We start from the raw sequence: 19,670 nt of genomic DNA, 5'->3' as shown, positions 1-19,670 counted from the left end.
TTTATCTGCAACAAAAGGCACTTGGAGCATTTCTCTTAAATTATCTTATTTCACACCAGCAGTAACAAATACTTGTTTGCCTTTATTAATACGCTCTCCCTGCCCATAACCGTTCCCATTTTTCTAATTTTGAATTTAAATGCTTTCGAGTTATTGATCCCTTCTGCTAGAAATCTTTTATTCTGCTTTTATTAGTTCTTGTACACAGCCTAATTTCAGAGAGACGAGCGGTGCATCCAACATAACCACCCTCCTGGCAGACCTGTCTCCCGGGAGCTGACGTGATTAATATTTCCCATGCAACACAAATCACATTCTTCAGACCCAGCTTCTCCACACTGCCGGCGCTCCCTAAATTGGTATTCTCACATCTTTTATTAAATGATATAATTAGCTGATTCCTTCTCAAGTGCCTTCCAAAATAGGTTGTGAATGGTCACCAATAAGGGAACAAAAACCAACACTCAAGGCATTGAGGCACTCAAAGGGGAACCAATTCTCCTTGGCCGTGCCAAGTCTCAGCTAACGTAGGCAGATGCAATGGCTAAATAAAAATAAAACCACAAGTTGGCCATAAAGCAGGAAGGCAGCAGCCTGGCTGCACGGCGGTACTCTGCGGGCTGGGCGTGCTAACCCCAGCAAACCCACGTGAGGGGGGCACTCTGCAGCAAACCTAAACTGGAATGATTCAAAAAGACCAAGCCAGCCTGCCTGATGAGAAACACACCACTTGAAGAAAGCCTCTCCCGGACCCCTGGTGCCCCTCCTCAAGCAAAAACCTGTAACGTGAAACCCCCGTGCCCTGCACAATCCGGCATGCGAGCGTAGCAGCACGCACGGAAATCCATTTAATGCACGGCAGCCGGCGTGCAGAAACACGCCCTCAGTGCCAGCACTGCACGGACAGAGCAGACCTCGGGCCCAAATGCTGCCGCTGCTGCTTAACCCCGCAGACGAGGTTTCCACAACGACACCACCGGGCCCTCTCCTTCCCACTACAGCCTGGCTGAGCAGCTCATCCAGCTCGGAGTACTCCGAACACACTGCAAACGCTCCAGGTTCTCCAACCCTACAGATTGCTCCTTGTCTATTAAAAAAAAAAAAGAAAAAGCAAACAAGGATAAAAAACCAGCACTGGAGCATGTTCAGCTGGCTTTCGAGGGGCCGGCTTGCTGCTTGGCTCCTACAGGACTCGAAGCAGATGCATTTTCTGTGCAACTGGTAGGGCTCGCCCGCGGGATGCTGCCCTTCTGCACCACGGATCTCGTTTTCTGCGTTTTAGGCAGCTCCATGACTATGGTAAGGAATATTTGTGCAAAGTCCCGAAGCGCAGTTTTGTGTTCCGTTTCAGAAGCCCACTCCTCCAACACAAGATTTCAATTTCCTCTTGCAAACCACCCCTTGGGTTCGCCTTATCGGCATTCAGATACACAATTCACAACTCATCTGGAACAGGCTATTCACGGAAATTCTGCTGAAGCGGCTGTCTTCCTATTAGTTATGTACAGAAGAAAGGCTTTGGCCTCGATCCTGGCCCTGCTGAATTGAAGTGCAAAAGAGAAGATCTCCAAAGCACGGGACATGAAGGCATTCCCACCCAGCACCCGCGGCCCTGCCGGCTTTGCCTGTAATAACAATCGCTCTAACGAACGGAGGGTAACGGCAAGTCCAGCTGGATTTGCAATTTCTCTTAAACGCTGATTGCTGATTACATGTGAATTCCTACTGCCATAAGACATGAAGATATGTTTCCAGCCTTTCAAGCTGTCCGTAAGAGCTTCAAACTAAAGAGGTTTTCATCTGCCAGGCTGCGAGGGAAGAGGTCGGCTGGAGACTTCTGAATGCTCAAGTTAGCCACTTAATGAGGCGGCGTATTCCCAACTAATGGCTTTGCTCAGGGACAAATTGCAACACCAAGGAAAGTATTAGCATAAAGACTTATCAAGTGAAAGACGTGCTGGAGCAGAAACATCCCATCTTTTCAAAAGGTGATGCAGAGCATCAAGAGAGCGCGGGCTGGAGGGATGAGTGGCTGCCCATCCGTGCCTCCCTGCTGCCAGCGCGGGGCTGACCCCGGAGCCCCACCAGGAGAGGCGGTGGCACCTCCCCAGCACGTCCCCTCCGCTCGCTGCCACCACTGGAAGGCCACGCCACTGGTGAAGGCTCAGGTCCCCAGCGGGCTTCAGAGGATTTTTTCTTCTTTGTCATTCAGAGGCGGTGAAATATTCGGATTACACCTAGTAGGACTGGACATGGACATCAATGCTGGAAAACATGGAGAGAGACCTGAGCAATCCATGAAAAAATGGGACTGTGACCATGAACTTCCATTGCAATAAATCACTTTTCCTTTTGCTCCTCGGTGTGATGCAAACCGGCTTAATTCATGGCTGATATAAGTGCAGGACTGCTCACCCCAGCCATTCCTCAGTCCCGACTCTCCACGGACGAATCCATCATGTCAAGTTTAAAGTTAAGAAAAAAAAAAAGTCTGCTGAAATTTGCTTTCATTGTCATTGAGGTTAGCACGTCCAACCCATCCTCAGCAACAGCCCCTGAAAAACATCTCTTTTTTCTTTAAATGCAAACCAGCACTGCCACACAAGGCACCGAGCCGGCAAGGCCCGGCAGCCCTGGGTCCATCACATGCCCTGTGCAAGGCAGCAGCCACCCGTTGAGGGAACTCACAGCCCCAGGAGTTACGTCCTCACCAAGAAAATCAGTGATAAATACACAGGGAGAAGGAGAGGCCTTGGAACAAGCTCCGGGCTTTCCTTTCCAGCCCTCCATCTGGCACAGCAACGACTATCTGCCATTACAACAGCGATTCTGGAGAAGGACCTGAATGAGAGCTCAGCATCAGAGGCTCCCATCCCATCCCATCCCATCCCATCCCATCCCATCCCATCCCATCGCTCCCTGCAGACACCCCGTGGTCGTGCCAGATGGAGGAACCACCCTGAAGTTCCCGCACCAACTGCACCACAGTCATTTCAACGAAAACACAATGGCAACCTGCAAGGAAAGAATCACACCTTTTAACTAATGAGGAGGCATCCACGAGTTAATGTTTTTAATGTAGCAGTCGTACTGTTTAAGCCTGCTCTCGTCTGATCTAGACACTACGAAGACAAACATAAAATACATTTCTTCACGCTGACCCTGTTAATAACCACTTCTCAAGGGAGTAGAAGAACTGTAACGAGCTAACACTATTTGTTTATTTGGAATTCAATAGCTAGACTTATTAAAAGAAATAACCCACCCAGCACTGACTGCAGAAAACATCCGTGGCGATGTGATGGAGCAGGAGCACGGGGCTGGGGCGAAGGCTGAGCTCTGGCACGAGGAGCACGCTGCCGGGGAAGGTGCTTCTGCCTCCTAGTCTTTAATGCCCGCGGAGAGCTAACAAAGCCCGCACAGCTTCCAGAGCGGGGCTGTGGGCAGCTCTGAAGAATTACCTCTGGGAATCCAAAATCCAATTCTCTGCCCTTTATGCAAGTCTCTCCCCCCAGCAGCTCCCAGTTTTGAGCGTGCTGTGCTGGATTAGCTCCCTGCCCTCTCTGCCCCCGCACACACAGGTCACTTTAGCTACCGTTTGCTCTCAAATCCAGTTTTAAAGTGGATTAAAAAAATAATAATAATACTATGCAGAAGGTTATTTGTGTTGGAAACTCGCTGCCACGGGTTGCAAGCTCCCCTATAAAGGGATGGGGCTGCAGAGGGTGAGGAAGGGTACCCGGCACCCACGCGGGGCACGGCACAGCACAGCGGTTATGCTGCGGGGCACAGCCTGCACCAGCGGCACGAAGGAGACACCTCTGCCGCGACCCAGTGGGGATCAGAAAGTCTTGGAAAATGAAGCGTGGGACACAAACAACCCCAGGACATCAATATCCACGTCTCTGGTCAAGGCCAGCCGGGCAGGTGACTGGGGCAGGGACCAGCCACAGCTTGTGGGGCTGGCAGGGAGGGCCCAGACACGCTGCCCTTGCTCGGGACGCACAGCACCAAGCACGCACCGAGCCCCACGCAGGACGGTAACGAAGGCACAGGTTCCCCAAGGCCCCCTCCAGCTAATTGCTTTATCTTCCTTACTTCTATTTTCTCCTTTGTGAGAACCCCCCGCAACGCGCAGCAGGGCTGGAAGCCCTGACCTCCTCCTCTTCCTCCTCCTCCTCCTCCTCCACAGCTGCCCACGCCGAGGAGCGGGGTGGGATGGGGACAGGGACAGGAGCGAAGGCAGCGCCTTTGCTGGAGATGTGGGGATGGAGCCAGCTCCCAGCCACACTCTTCCACGAGCAAATTCAAACATAAGAACTTAAAAAGACCTAAACAACAAAAAAAAATATTACACCAATCTGCCATTCTTATGTGAGGGAGGAAAAAAAAAAACCTCACACCATTTGGAAGCGGGCTATGTTTGCTTGGCACTTCCCATCTTTAGGTAATTAGTGTAAAGGGCTTCCCAGGTAAACCTAAGAATAAACTGCAGATTTCGAGAGCCACGCTTCTCACTGCGGCGACCTTCCAAGGCGCAGGCTGGAGATGCTGAGCTCCACCCGGCTCCCCTCCGGCATCGCTCTGCTTCAGGCCTTCAGCGCCAGCTGCAAGTCAGGCTGCGTCCACGTCGGAAAAGATGCAAAAAAGGACAAGCAAGAAACATCAAAAACAAACATTGGCCGCTGTGAAAGCCTCAGATACGCAGCCTGACCCAGCCCCAGGATCCTGCTTTGCATTTTCAGCGCTTCTTGACATCGTGTAGAGGAGTTTTCTTGGCTGTTAACGGAGATGGTGGCACTGTGCATCTTGCCGGCAGCAGCCAAACTGGTGGTCTGGCTGCTTGGTTGGTGCTGTGGCTGCTGCATCAGCTCCCCCTGAACCAGCCTCATGCCCGAGTCTGTGCTTGCAAAACACTGTTAACAGCTGCCCCTGACACAGCAGCTCCCTATAAGTGGCCTCCGCTGCCCGCAGAGCACCCGCACTGCTCCTGATGCCAGGGGAGGGCTGGGGACAGGCAGGGCAGAGGAGGGGAGAGAAGTGATTCAGCAAAGGCCAGTGGAGAAGTTAGCAGCCGCAGGACTCAGCACTAGGCTTCCTGTACGCCACACCAGGCTCTAAATCACTAACCTGATACTCGTTAAATATCATGAACGAGTCAACAACAACAACCAGCACGCACCAGCTTCTTCTTCCAGCGAGATCTTCCTCATTCGCCTCCCTGCAGCCCAGGGTTACCGTCAGATCAGCATGTTCTAACAGGAAATTATTTTATAATCCACCCAGGCCTTGCAGCAACCAAACCTCACCCGCTGGCCGTGGCCATGCTGCTGTAACAAACTGCTCTGTGGTGTTAGCGACCAGAGCTCTGCAAGCCTCAGGTTGGGAAGCTGCACCTCCCGAACAGGAGAGCCAGGCTTGCGCAGGGCATGCCCCCAGCTCTGAAAAGCTGCCTGTTTTCTGAGCATCCCCCCGTGCCCTCGATGCAGGTTGGTGGCTGTAGGGACATCCCCAGGAACAGCCCCAAAGCGAAGGGACTGAGCGATCCCCAGAGCAGCCCCAAAGCAAGGGCAGTGGACACCTCTCTCACCCCACAGACCGAGGTTCTCCCAGCAGGCGTGGAGACCTCCAGGCAGCAAGGTGTCACAGATTTCACTGCCAAACGCCGCTACGAGCATCTACACCCTTGCCTTCCCCTGCTGTCCTGCCAAGACAGGTCTGAGCTCCTAGTCTGGTCGTTCCTGTGGCCAAACGGTGCTTGACCGAGAGCTCTGCAGGGCGCCTGCCTGCACAGAGCATCCTCTAACCCCAGCGAGACGAGCAGAGGGCTCTCCCTGCCCGAACCCACGCCTGGCACCCGACCAGCCCCGCGAGGCCAGCCACCGCCTCCTGCGGCGCCGCTGGCTTGGCTCGGCGTCTTCAAAGGGAGCTTTTTTCCCCCGTGCCACTGCGGATGGCTTCTTGCCTGGCGAGGCTGCGCAGCGCTGAGCGAAGCAGAGCGCGCAGCAGCGCGAGGAGAGCGGCCAGCGCCACGGGCACTGCGCCCGCCCTGCCCCGTCACGGACTGCGGAGGGGATGGAGATGAACGGGGGGGACGATAAATTAACGCAGGAACATTCTGAATCACCTTTTGTAAGCGGCCGCAGTGCAAGAAGCACCTTTCCCTTCCCTTATTCAGCCGGCGAGAAGTCACCGTGACATATTGGTGTGTAGGTGTGTGGGGGCTGGCTCCTGCGGGGAGGGCGGGCGGGCGGAGGGTGCTCTGTGTGGTTCAGAGAAACGAAGCAGCACAAGATGTACCAGTTGCTCTGGTAACAAAGCCTTTCTTTTTTTTTTTTTTTTTCTTCCCCTAAGTGAAACATCATTTTAAGCATTTTCCAGTTCAGGCTTCCTTGCCCGTGTGGCCAAAAGCAGGCCCCGTTTCAGAAATACACACACAATTTGCGGCAGCAAGGGAAGGACTTTTTCTTCCAAAGATAATCCAACATCACAGGGAAGCTGATAAATCGAGGTCACTGTTTTTCACCCTCCGATAAAGCCAGCATGCGTTACCATGCATCAGCGTGCCAGCCCAGCCCCTTCCCGCAGCCCAGTAAGAACCGACTAAAGCACAAAAACCATCCCGCAAGCCGGTGGCCCCATAAGAAGGGGTGACCCCGTCGGGCTCCCCGACACAAGCAGCCATCCCAGCAGCAGCAGTGGCTCACTATGTAATGCCGTGCTTGTGATACGGAAGGGTTATACAGCAGCTTGTCAGCCGTATGCTCAGTCGCACAGCCCTTGTGTGACCTTGAGGATGCAGAGCTGCCTCGTGGGGCAGGCGTCCCCCGTGCTGACCCCGTACCTGGACACGGGTGTGAAGGGTCCCAGCCACACCACAACCACCAGTGAAAGAAGAGCCCTGGATGGGGCACATCTGATCCTTCCTGCTTTATCTGCTCTGCTTTCCCAACAAGGCACAGGCAAGGAGTTTTCCCATTTCAGCCCTATGGAGCAGGCCCCAAGTTGTTATACGGAAAGCTGGGGAACGACCCAAACCAGAGAGTGCTGACACCCTGATACATTTGCCTCATCTGCAGCGACCATCAGAGCGTGCCAAGGGACAGATACACACCCACATGCAGCAAAAGCAGGCTCTGAAGAAGAGGCTGGAACCAAAAAGGGACCGCAAGCAAAGGATATGGTGCTGGACAAACACCTCTGGCTCAAGTTTAATGAAATGAACCAGGTGTTACGAGGAGGTGGGAAAAGGCAAATGCTTAATAAGCTCGTTCAAACCCAACAGCTGGCTGCTGTGGGCCAGGGGTGCGGGGAGCTCGGGGCTCTGTGTACCCCAGCGGCCCAGGACAGCGGGTGCCGGTGTTGTGGGTCACCGGGGACTGCAGGACGGGCGCCCAGAGGAGAGGGGCAGCGGCAGCAATCAGCCCAGGAGCAGCGCCTGCAGCTTGCGTGCGTGCAGCACGGCCTCTCGAGCAAGTCACAGCAGTCGGCCCTCAGCCGTAAAAGCTGTGTACGTGGCTAGGATTAATTCTTTACAGCAACAATCCGCAGGAAACGATAATTTTGTGCAGCGTGGTAACTTCTTCCACTGGGCTAGAAGCAACAGCGATTAATTATCAAACTATTGACCATCAGTCTTTCAGAGAGACAATAAAACAGCTGATTATTAAAAACAATTAATGTCATTCTCGACTCAAGCTAATTATTTGAACTGCTAGTAATGACCTGGGAACCTGCAGAGTCTCTGTTCCCACCAGGGCTGAGCCAGACCACGGGCAGGCTGAACACGGAGCAAGCCTGCACGTGAGTTCTTCTCTTACACCTCCCCTCCAAAAAGCATAGAAGAAGAGAAAAAAAAAATCTTTGCCTTTCTTTAGCATATCCACCAGCTACTCATTCAGCAGGGGGATGCACAGCAATGCCCAGGGAGCACACAGAGCTGGGGACACGCTGGGTACCGTGGAAGCACACAACCAGCACCAGGGAGGGCAGGACCACGTTATCCCAGCTCTTTTGGCATCTGCAGACTCAGGGACACCATCACCAGGAGGCAGCCACACGTGGCTTTTTGAATTTCAAAATACTTCTTTCACTTTCTCATACCCCTGAACCTCAACATCTTCATCTACTGGACCGAACTGGGGGTTCACCTCCAGATGAATCTGTTCTGGCAAACACAAGTTGGGTAACGAATAAAAGAACTGACAGAAGACCCTGGGATGCATTTCCTCATCCTTTTGCCCCATATGGGGCAAACGGCCACCTAGCTTGGGCCTGAAAGCAAAAACCGGAATGAAAACTGGGCTTCAAACCTAAGCTTCCAAAACACTTTTCCTCCCAGCAGATGCTCCCATGTTGGTACTCAAAGGCACGGCGATGGCTGGCAGGGGCAGGGACGCCCTGCGGCCAGGTGATGGCCGGCGGCACCCCGCGGTGTCCCCAGTGCTGCTCCCTCTGCCACCCGTGACAGCGGAGGAGCGTGCACAGGGACCATGGCCATGAGTCCCATGCGCCCTGAACGAGAGCGCAGAACGAGGCTGTGTAACGGCTTAGCGATTATGTGGCATTTACCAGCTAATTAAACAATCAATAGTTATTGTGCAGTTATGGAGCCAGCCCATAGTGCCGCATCTTGTACCCTGTAAAATAAAAGCCTCCCTAAAGCTGCAAACGGAGAGCCACATCCCCAGCGCACCCAGCAAAGCCAGCACGCTTGGTGTTAGCACACGTCGCCCTCCTGGTGGGGTTGGGAGGCTGCAGGAGTACGCAGTCCTAGCGTCATTCACCTCCCTGTTCAACGCTGTAAAACCATATGCGAAATGAGAACGTTAATGGTTACCATCTGACCTACCTACCGGTTTTTATTTTTTGGTTTAATGTTGAGAAGACCGGCATCAAAACCCTGCCGTGGTGATGCTGGGTACCCGAGTGATGCTGAGCACAAGTTTGCTCCAGGAGTTTGCTCCCACCTTGCTGCACATTGACAGGGGACTCCCGGAGTGACCAAAACAGCTGCCTAAAAACATGGGGGGATCGCTTTATTTTGTGACATATTCAGCGCACGATAACCAGCCCGCTGAATGTCTTCCTGCAGCCTTGCACCAACCCGCTGGGAGGGTGTTTGTGAGGAATCTGGTGTTATTTCCCTTTCAGCTCACGTGTTCAGTGGTGGTCAGCATGCCAGCAGTTGCAGCCCCGACGGTGTGATTTATTCAGGCAGTGTAAGTATGCTCAGTATGCAAGGCCTTTTAGCTTGCTCTCTAATGCAAAGCAGAGATAAACGGTAATAATAATATTCTGCAACACAAAAAGCCTTCCCTCACACTTCCAATAATGCTCTAAAGCGTTATCAAAAGTCGTTGCGACTTCTGCATTTACAGTTTTGTTTCCAGTCATCAGCTACCTGCTAAAAACAGCAAGGCAACGGCTTAATTCCTGAAGTCCAAAGCACTGTGTATCTGTTAGCCATTTCTTTAAGCGTTCAAAAAAAGCCAGGAACACAAAAATCCCATAGCTCAACAATGCCTTGCACTGGAGCTAGCAAGATCTCAGCCCTTTATCAAAGACAATTTACAATCCGTACCATTAGATGCAGGATTATTAGAAAATAAAGAACAGCTTCCAATTCAATTAGAGAGAGAAACCATCACCAGCGCGGTCTCTCGTTAAAATAAAACCCAAGCTAGTCACAAGAGCTCGCTGAGCAAGGAACGTTCTCTCTGCAGTTACTGCTGGTTGTGGCCAGAGCTGGGGCAGAAGGACACGTCCCGAGGAGGACTTCCGCGGCCTTCGGGTCGCACCGATGTACGGCTCTGCGCCCTCTCCCTTGAGCTGTGCACCTCCACACCAGGTCCTCCAAGCACCGGGGACCCCAAACAGCCTTGCTGTTGACCTCTAAGCTGTCCAGGGGATGTGACTGCTTGGAGACCTTTTGCTCCTAGGTAAGGGCAACCTCAAACGTGTTTTTTTCGAAGGGAGCCAGAAGGTCTAAGCGTCTTGAAAACCGATCCATTTGTTTTGCTTTAAGAGATAAATACAGCAGTGGTATCTGGAGGAAAAGAATCGCAGAGATCTTATTTCCGTGCTAGGTTTTAGGGTGGGACACCATAAACAGTTACGTATGCTTTCTATCAAAGTCTTCTTCTGTTTATAAAGTGGATACAACTCCAAGACTTCAGTTGAAGAGAATCTGAACTCAGCCTTAACCTGAATTCCTACCTCAACACTTACTAATTGGGTTTGGACAGCAGCTTTTTTCCCCTCCCAGTCACCATCCTGCCTGGCACTGCCAGCGAGTGAATCACACCGGGACAATCTGATTGCTCCGGCACATTAAAAACAGCGAAAAGGAGGATTTTCTTTGCACGAGAAGGAGAAAAAGAAACACTGGAGAGTTCAGAATATATTACCTCCCCAAAAGCCTACAGCTGAACGCTTCTGGATGGTTCTCCCCCCCTTTACGATCATACATAGAGGCACCAAACAAACCACTGCAACAGGAAACGCGCGCAGCGGAGCTGTGCGAAGAGCAGAGCAAACATTAGATAGTTTATTTCCCTTTTCTGCTTTCCACAAAAACACGACACTTTCAAAAGGCCATTAAAGGTGCATAGTTTCCACTGATTGTTAGAAATATGCCTAAGTTAAAATTAGGTCACCCTCTGCCATTATTTTAGTGGCTGAGAAGAAAAACAGGTCCGAGCCCAGCTCCCGGGGCTGGCCTCCGCGCCCGAGAGCGAGCAACGGCACCACGGCCACCACCATCCTCCGGGGAACACAGCCCCGGGGCGAGCACCGAGGGGAAGGCTCCCGGAATATAGCCTTGGTAAGAAGGGGTTTGAGGGGGGGCTGTTTTGTTTGGTTTTCAAGTTATTCCAGTTCAAAATTTGACACGTTTTCAACCCCAGAAGTTGCGGTTCACCCTCGGTTCACTTCAATCCTTCTGTCGTGGAATTGATGGAATTAGCCCGCGGCAGCGGGAGGATGGGGAGACCAGGATCAGAACAAATCGCTCCTGACAGGTGGCTTTCTAAGCACCCTTTTCTCCTCTTCATTAGGGCCAGCTCGCTGCCTTTCACCGCGTGACAGGCAAGAGTTGTGCCTTCCCGCTGACCAAGGCAGAGCACGTGGATATACTCCTTTCTATTGTCGAAAGGGAACGTGGGCAAGACAGGCAAATGGGATCTCTGTGTGCACACACGCACAAGTGCAATGTAAATACAGATCTAGTGCCCACACACACAAATCTTTGGAGAATGGGGCCCATGGGGTTACTATCTGCCAGCAGACCTGAAATATTCAGCAAATTCCACGCGCAACTTGCCAAGAAACATGTTTACAGCATACATTAAGCGCAGATAAGCCCAGACTCCAAAATAATTCAACCCCTGCTGACCCCACAAGAATCATCCACAACAAAAAAACCACCAAGATTACAAATTCTGGAATTCCCTCACGCCAAGAGGTGATCGGGACAGGTGATGTGCTTTAGCAAAGGACGGACACTTTAAACATTTCAGGAAAGGAGCTGTTGGGTTTCTCATTTTGTTCTCCACAGTCTCCTTTGTACTCCCATTTGGAGAGCTGCTGCCAGACGTTTGCAGGAGCTTGAAAGCAAACCTACTGAGCGCCGTGGTTGTCCTCCGGCAGCAGGTTTCTGCCGAGCAGCAAGCGGCAGCCAGCCTGCGTGCTATAGCCCCACGGTCCCGGCAGAGCACCAGCCTGAGCAGGCTCCTGGACCATGATACAGCTCTTCTGAAGAGATTTATCTATGAAACCCCAGACTCCCCGCTCCCTCACTCATCACAGGATCCATAAAAAGCGACTGGGGGGAGAGGCAAAGAAAGCAATCCATTTTTTAGCGACAGCTTCAGAGGTAGTACAAATTGCTATGGTAGGAGCTCCACGTGCTGCGCAGACCTCGAGCACATGACAAAAAGCCAAAGTCCAGCGAGGTTTTTGTCAGGCCTGACACTGCTGGAACCTAACGAGGCTGGTGCAGTGGGATGCCCCATGTTCAGCACACGGCCAAGGCGACCAGGATCACTTCAGACACCGGCGTAGCCTTACCTTATAGACTTGCCCATACGTGCCATTGCCAACAAGCTCCACCAGCTCAAAGATTCCTGCAGGATCCTAGGAGGAAAGGAAGAAAAAGCATTTAATAAGCTGTACTTCTAATTCTTCAAAAAATAAGCATTCTATAAAGAGAGACCGATGTTTTTCTGACAAACGTTTTGAACATGTTAAAGTTCTCAAACAGCCCAGGGATCAGCAGCATCACAGTAATGTTGAGCAGGGGCGTTAATCCACCCCGTGTGGCGAGCCAGCCCCGCACCAGCCCTGCGGGGCCAGGTCCCAGCAGCATTTGTGTCGCTTGCCCTGAGGCCTGGCGCATCCTGGCCGTTAACCTTCTGGCCTGTCCGATAAGCACAAGAGGACACACAGACCTGGAAGCTGGCACCGAAGCACACCCAGAAGCCCCGCACACCCCTTCGCCCCGCTGTCCAGGCAGCGGTCACACACATGCACACGTAGCAGAGCACGCACCGGCACTGCCCGAAGCCAACATTCGCTACGAGGTACAAGGGAGGGTGGGGAAAGAATAAACCGGCGCTGCTATTTTCTCCCCTCGCTGGGTTTTCCCCGTCCAGAAGCTCTATTTATGCTTCTCTGCTCCTCCTCCTCTCCCCACACTCACCCCTCCATCTGGGTCCGTGCGATCCCCCACAAACCAGGTGGGCTCTGCTCCCTTTCAGCCCGCCCACGGGTTGTCCTCCCTCCCTGCTTGCTTCTCACCCGGCCTCACAGGACATTTGGGCCACCAAAAGCCACCAAGCTGCAGGTGGCACTCGGAGGCTCTGCGGGGTTTTGAATCACTTCTGCTATGAAATGACTCGGAGTCCCAGTGAGCAAAGGTACCTGCGGTCTGACAGGATGCAGCCGGGCGGGTCAGCAGCTCTGCCACAGGAGGAGGAAGAGCAGCCTTCAGAAGCATTCCTTGGGAGACAGGCGAGGGGGGCCCTCCGTCACCGTGCCAGGTTATGGAAAGAGAGGTTTCATTCATTACAAAGCCGGGCTCAACTCAGAACGACGTCTGGGCCCTGAAGTCAAACACTGGGTCTTTGTGAGCAGCTGAGACGCTAGCTTCAACGTCTAGTAGCGCCACAAGTAAGTTAATTCGAGCCTGACGTGCCTGAGCTGCCTTTCTCCCAGCCCAGGAGATGTTCCATACACGCAGGAACACCGCATCTTGCCTTCATACATCTTCCCTATCGGTGCAGCTTTGTGATTTGCAGGGCTGAAAGCCCTGAGAAGTAGTATGGGCAAAACCAAATGAAATTGGACCCCAAAGCTGCCATCCACCAGCTAGAGCAGACCAAGGGCAGCTCTCCCCAAAAGCAGATGGGGAAAGGGAAGCAGTGCACCGAGTTTGAACAAACTGGGTAAGGAGGAGGGGAGGGATGACAGCAGCTGCTGTTTATTTCTTGAATTTCTTTCCTTAGGGTTATTCTCCGCAGTGCTGAAACAACTCTGAAAGAGGCTCTTCAAGTGCTACAAGTATATCTATTTTTGAATATTCACTGGGAGATTAAGAGAGAAGAAAGCTGTGCCTAGGGCAGATGATCAGGAGGCTTGGAGAAGGAAGCAGCTGGCCATTTCTGATAACGAGAACCATTTTGTCTAACACGTTTTCCGACCACTTCCCAAACCTCAGACCCAAGAGTCCCCCCTGCTGCCCTCCGGGGCCACCCCTCGTTCACCCAGCTCCGCCAGGTTTATCCCAGCTCGTTTGATGCACGGCCGCAGGACCTCAGGGCCAGGCTGCACATGGCAGCCGTGCCTCCCCACCACCACCACGCTTCTTTCTTCCCCGCATTTCCACGGGGAAGCATTGTCAAGGTAACGGGGCTGCTCGCCGAGCCACGGCGCAGTTCCTGCTGGTGGGGACGGGCAGGATTTGAGCGCAGCCCTAGCAACACGCCGGGAACGCAGAGGGAGAGGAGGGTGCTCGCTCCTCCCAGCGCTGCTGCTGCTGCTGCTGCTGCTGCTCCTCCTCGCGCGGCTTTCACCCACGCAGTGGGCGCTGGGGGGCCAGCGCTGCTCCCAGACAGCCTCTGCCCGTGCCCAGGAGCAGCGTGTTGCCAACAGCCACCCAAGGAAGCACACCCAAAGGACAGGGCAGGGAGAAATCCTCCTTTCCGCTGAGCTGGCTCGCGCCCAGGGATGAGCTCTGCACCTTACAGGCCGCTGGGGGCTGACCCCGGCACCTGGGGGACGCGGCCACCCCTGCGGAGCCCCAGGGGATGGGCACAGAAGGCAGGCAAACAGGGCGGTGTGCTCAACGGGGGCTTCGGACCTAGCCGGGGAAAAGAAAACCAGGGCGCAGAGGCCTGGCTGGGGACCAACCCCGGCCAGGCAGGAGCAATCTCAGACCAAATATAGCCCGGGCTGCAGATACGGGCGCTGCGCGGCTGCTGGCAGCGGCCCCGGGGCTCTCTGCTCACGCTGCCCAGGCTGCCTGCCCCTGCCCGCAGAGGTACCGTGCCCTGTTTCCTCCCACTGTCCTCACAAAGGCTATAGATTCCTTTTTTCTTTTATTTGGTTTAAATGTTTCAGTAAAGAAATCAGCTCAGAAATAACAGGGAAAGACAGACACGATGTGGCTGATCATTTAGGGCTACCGGAAGAAGCTGCGCTTTTTAAAATTGAGGAAGAGAACCGGCGTTTAAGACAAACCCAGGAATAATTTTCAGCCCTACGTGAGCTTCGGGCAGAAAACGGTTTGCATTACCACAGCACCGCTGAGAGCCGTCTACAGACGGAGCAGGAGCCGGTCCCTCCTTCCCCCTCCCGGCCCTGGAACAAAGGAGGGGGCAGAAAGGCAGGGGCAATGCCCAGCACGACTCGGGGCTGGGTTTCAGGGACCCCAGCACCCCGGCATTGCAGTGGGTGGGTGCTCTGCGGGGCTGATTTTGGAGCAGGTTCATTTAAAGGCCTGCAGATGAGAACAGCTCCCTCGCATCGCGCTGCTCCAGCTGCCTGCCCTGGCCCCGTGCTCCTGCCAGCACACGGCGAGCCTGGTCCTCAGGCTCTTCCAGAGCAACAAAACGCCCAGCAAGATCGCTCAGCTGGGGGTGGGAAAGGAAATATTTAGGTAGCAGCACCCGTGGTGAAGGCTGGGCAGAGCCGGGGGTCCTCTGGCCAGGACGGGCCGGCGCCGAGCCCTGCTCGCCAGGATCCGACCCCACTGCTGCAGCTGCGCCAGGACAGGCGGAAGTTCGAGGGGGAATTCTTACACTCCTGACCCAATGCCCACGAAAATCGGTGGTATCAAAGTCCGAGTGGCTGAAAACGGTGTGAGACATGGAGCGAGGCAAGAGCAGTCTTCTCCAGTAATACCATGGGAAAATGCCCCCTGCGTTTCAATAAGCAGTATATTTAAAACCGTTGCGTTGTCAGAAAAGGGACTTCTGTATACAGATGATAAAGCAGAACGCCTCCAAACTCCAGCACCAGCACACACATCCTTTCGGAAGGACTTATCGGCGTGAGGCAAGCGGCAGTTGGGCTCACAGCAGGAACATTCTCCTCGTTAAAATGGCTCCGCTCAGCACAGCGCAGGCCCCGCAGGACGGCGTCGCTGCCGGCACCGCCGTGTTTCAGCGAGCCCGAGAAGCACAGGAGCCACCGGGAGACTTCAAACAGCAGTGACCACGTGCAGGGCTACGCCAGCTAAGGGCTGAGGGCTGCAGGTGCTCATCTGTGGCAGAGACAGAGTCAGCGGATCGCTCGTGACCTGTCCCTAAATACGGCCAGGCAGATACCCACAAACACCAGGGGAAGGATGGAAGCATTTGTCTGCGGGTTGCGTGCCCAGCCCGCCTCTTCTCCTTGCAGGAGCCTAATTTTGATCCCCTCCAGCACATGCACAGAAGGTATTTAGCAGAAAGGGTTATGTGAGGAGACAGGGGAGAGATGCTCATGGGGAACCGAGGGGCACACCAATTAAACCACTATTGCTGTGAATGCACAGGAGGGGAAATGAGAGATCAGAGCCTCTGTAATCATTGCGCACTTATTCCCCCAGTTCTGAGCAGCTAATGACAACTTCCAGCCAAAAATCATGGAGATAACCAGTCATTAAGCAAATGTTATAACCCTAGAGAAGAAAAACGCTCTGTGTAACTGAAAGAAATGCACCATTACGGGTTAGTAGCCGACGAGCATCCCCAGGCTCCAGTTAGCTGATGCAACGCCATGGCGCTAGGAGAGGGTTTTTTCATCTCCACTACGAATAAAGCCCGTGCAACTAACGTTTCCAAACACCGCGACTTTACGAGCCTCTGCCTTACAGCTCCCTAATAAACCAGCCTCACCGGGAGTTCCCATTAAACTGATCAGGCATTTTCAAGAACCCGAAGCAGGTTTACGAAGCAGTTGACTTGCTGGCCTCAACACTACACCTGGTGAGCTCCATCTGCGTCCAGGTGCCCCTGCTCAGACGAGTCCCCATAGTCGCAGGATGGCATTTTGGCACTGGGGAATACCCAAGGGTCATCCTGCCCGAGTGGCCGGCTCTTGTAAGCTAACGGCAGTGTCACAGCACACTGCAGTGTGCGCAGGAGAGCCGTATCCCCATGCCACGGAGTTCGGCGTGACTGCGGTGAGCAGTACTCTCAGCACAAGTGGTTTTAAGACATAATACCTGCACACAACTGCATGGAGAACATCAAGCCTTCCTACCCTACCAAGCCCCAACCAGGGGAGGAAGCTCATAAATTTAAAGTATGAGAAAAGACCTTACTAAGAAAGGCAGGAGAGACAGAGAAGCCCTTCAGCAATGGAATTCCACACATAAAAGTGTCATAAGGCTAATGTGCTTCTGATTATGCAAAACATCACTGTGAGTAATGAGGGTACGAAACAAAGGAGCAAGCCTTTAGCTCACACACTGAGTACCTGCACAGACTGTATTTCCCAGGACCACACGTCCAAGCTGCACCGTGCCCTGCGAAGCCACACTTCACGTTAGCAAAGTCAGAAGCTTTGTGGGCAGCCATGCACATCTCCCCAACAACAGGACCTGAAAAATCTCAAGCTCTAAGAAGTCAACTGGTATTCCCTCTGCAAACTCACTACCGCACTCATTGTGCGGGAACTGAAGCGCTTGTATGATCTGACAGAACACGGTCCCATCCCCCTGGGGAAGCTATCCCAAACGGCATGCAGTTTAGAGCAAAATGGAGGGTTTGGAGGAGTACTTGAGGACAGAGTTTCTTTTTAATAATAAACTAGTTGTCTCCGTCTCCAAGGCTCTTCTAGTTAACAACCTTCTGAGTAATATGACGACGGGCAGAAGCCAGGAGAGGATTGCTTATATAGCTGCAGACGACAGCAAGCAAAGCAGGATGGCAAAGGCCAAGGCAATAAAATCCTGAGTTACTGGGAACTTCCAGAGAAAGAGGTTGGCGATGTTACCTTTTTGAGCTGCAATCATTGCGCTCCCAACACACGCATGTACCCCTAAGCCCGCCCATTAATAAAAGCAGAGAAAAAAACCTCAACAGGCTGCACAGGTATTTTGGGGGATATTTTGCTTTGGTCATAAGCCAAGTAACGAAGCAGAACCACGCTGGACTACCAGGCGCTTTGCAGTGCTCACTGGGACTGCCTCATCTCACGTCTTCTCCCAGCTTCGGTACTTCTCCCCTCCTTCGCCCACCCATCCAGAGACTCACAAGACAAGCCATCATCAATGCCATCTACCTCCTGCCTACTCAAGCGATACAAGCTGCTCTACTTGGAAGAGCACTGAGGAGCTTGCTGAGGGTTTTGTTTTCGTTTTGAAGAAGCAGTTTGTCCTCCCTCACCCCCGAACACCCAGCACCACATCTCAAGTGAAGATGTTAGGCAAGAAACAACGCTCCTATAACGAAAACTGTTGTGAAGGCTAAGCTATTAACTGGAGAAGGATTTCTCCACCTGACAGCTGAGAGAAGCCCATGTACCAACCCATCTGAGCCGTTCCTCTCCAGCATCCCACAAGGAGCTGCTCCCTCCAGCCCTCTCTGAGGGTCACCGCCGTGCTTTGCCCACCCAAACCACACACGAGCTCTCCCAGGCCTCCCACGCTCCTCTCCCTAGCTTCTTGCTGGAGTAGAGCTCCAGCCCGCCTTCCCTTCCAAAACGTTACAGCCTCCAAACAGCTGGTGACAACGGAATTAAAGAAGAGCTAATGACCACATTGGGCATTTCAGTCACTAAAGCTGGATCACTCCTTCAGCTACTACCCCTTCAATTTAAGACATAAGTGTGGATTAGTAGCTAACAACCAAAAGTGTAGCCAACAACTCTATTGAAGGAAGAACAGCAAAAATCCACCTATACACACACACATACCCCTCTGTCCAGTCCCACGTGGTTCCACTGGGTCCAAATGACCGAAGCTACAATATACTGACCTTTTCCAGATGTCCTGCTTACAGCCTAGCACTTGCACACATAAAACGAGAGTTCTTCTCACCCGATTTCTCCTTCCTACTGTGTCAAAAGGAAAAGCGACCAGTTGGCACACCCTCCCTAAACACAAACCACGTGGGCACTAAGAACACATACAGACCTGGAAACAACGAGGTACCAAAGCAAGACAACGCGTTTGTACCACTGTATGTAATGGGTCCCACAGCCCAGGTTGTGCTAGAGATGCTAGTAAGGGACAGCAGTGACTGCACCGACAGGCATGAAGGCAGCCTTCCTCCAGGAGGACACACTACAATAGCCTAGTCTAGGAAAAAGCCACCCATGAGGTAGATACACACGTACACCAACCAACACAAGAAGGGTCCAAGCCTCTTCTGCACTCCTACAGAAGCCAGAGCCATGCGTTACCAGCCACAAGGTGCCTCCGTCCACTCCTGATGTCCCTTAAGCAACAGCCTGTGGGTTTTGACTTGAAGCAACATCTGACCTCCCTAAGTCTTATCACGGTAAGATGTTGACTGCGATAGTCAATGACCCTTGACACAAGGCGTTTCCGCTTACTCTTCATTTGAAGCTTGACTCTCCCCAAATCTAAAACAAGTCCGATCCTCTCTCACTTCAAAACCTTTACGGCACATCCTGTGGATCCTCGGGAAGGCCTCCACAATTGTTGGCAGCCGTACGACAAGCCCTCCCTCCAGCTCACAGAAGCTGTTCATGCAGAAGAGCTGCAAGTCGATCAGTGCAGAGCCCCAGCAGAAGCAGCACTGCCGAACGAACCCCGACGTTTTCAGCGCCGTGCCGGATGAATGCGGCCCCAGCACAGGCACCAATTCAACATATGCCTAATTCAAGCACGCGACTTCAGCAGGACAATATATAAAAGGCCTGGCTAAGCTCAGAGTCTCTAAAAAGCTACAGAGCCAATTATAAATCATATCTATAGTCCCCAGAAGATCTGAAGTCACCGCTAGTATTGTGCCACACTTCTTAGGATGCAAGATATCAATTAGAGCCCAGCAGCTGGACACTCTCCACACTGGAAGTCACTCATCTGCAGTTTCAGACCAATAAGATATTATTCCTAAATGTTTAGATCTCATCCCTCTGAGAAATAAAGAGTTTCACCTCAGCCAGCAAACGTTTGCATCAAGCTGAAATTGCTACCTACTAGTAAATGCTGTCAA

At 52.8% G+C, this 19,670-nt stretch overlaps 1 protein-coding gene across 13 annotated transcripts in view; it reads right to left on the bottom strand.

The window, feature by feature from the left end:
- The window catches only part of TNIK (TRAF2 and NCK interacting kinase), a 156,834-nt gene that overhangs the window by 118,858 nt on the left and 18,306 nt on the right, over positions 1-19,670 (bottom strand). For all 13 annotated transcript variants that reach the window (XM_040566547.1, XM_040566544.1, XM_040566540.1 and 10 more), the window contains exon 2: positions 12,070-12,135. In XM_040566547.1, coding sequence (XP_040422481.1) covers positions 12,070-12,135 — 66 coding nt within the window. The remainder of the gene's footprint in view (positions 1-12,069; positions 12,136-19,670) is intronic.

This window comes from Cygnus olor, chromosome 9 (assembly GCF_009769625.2).
Source record: "Cygnus olor isolate bCygOlo1 chromosome 9, bCygOlo1.pri.v2, whole genome shotgun sequence".
In the NCBI taxonomy this organism is placed as follows: Eukaryota; Metazoa; Chordata; class Aves; order Anseriformes; family Anatidae; genus Cygnus; species Cygnus olor.
The sequence above is the reverse complement of the archived record's forward strand: the minus strand, read 5'-3'. Positions and strand labels throughout refer to the sequence as shown.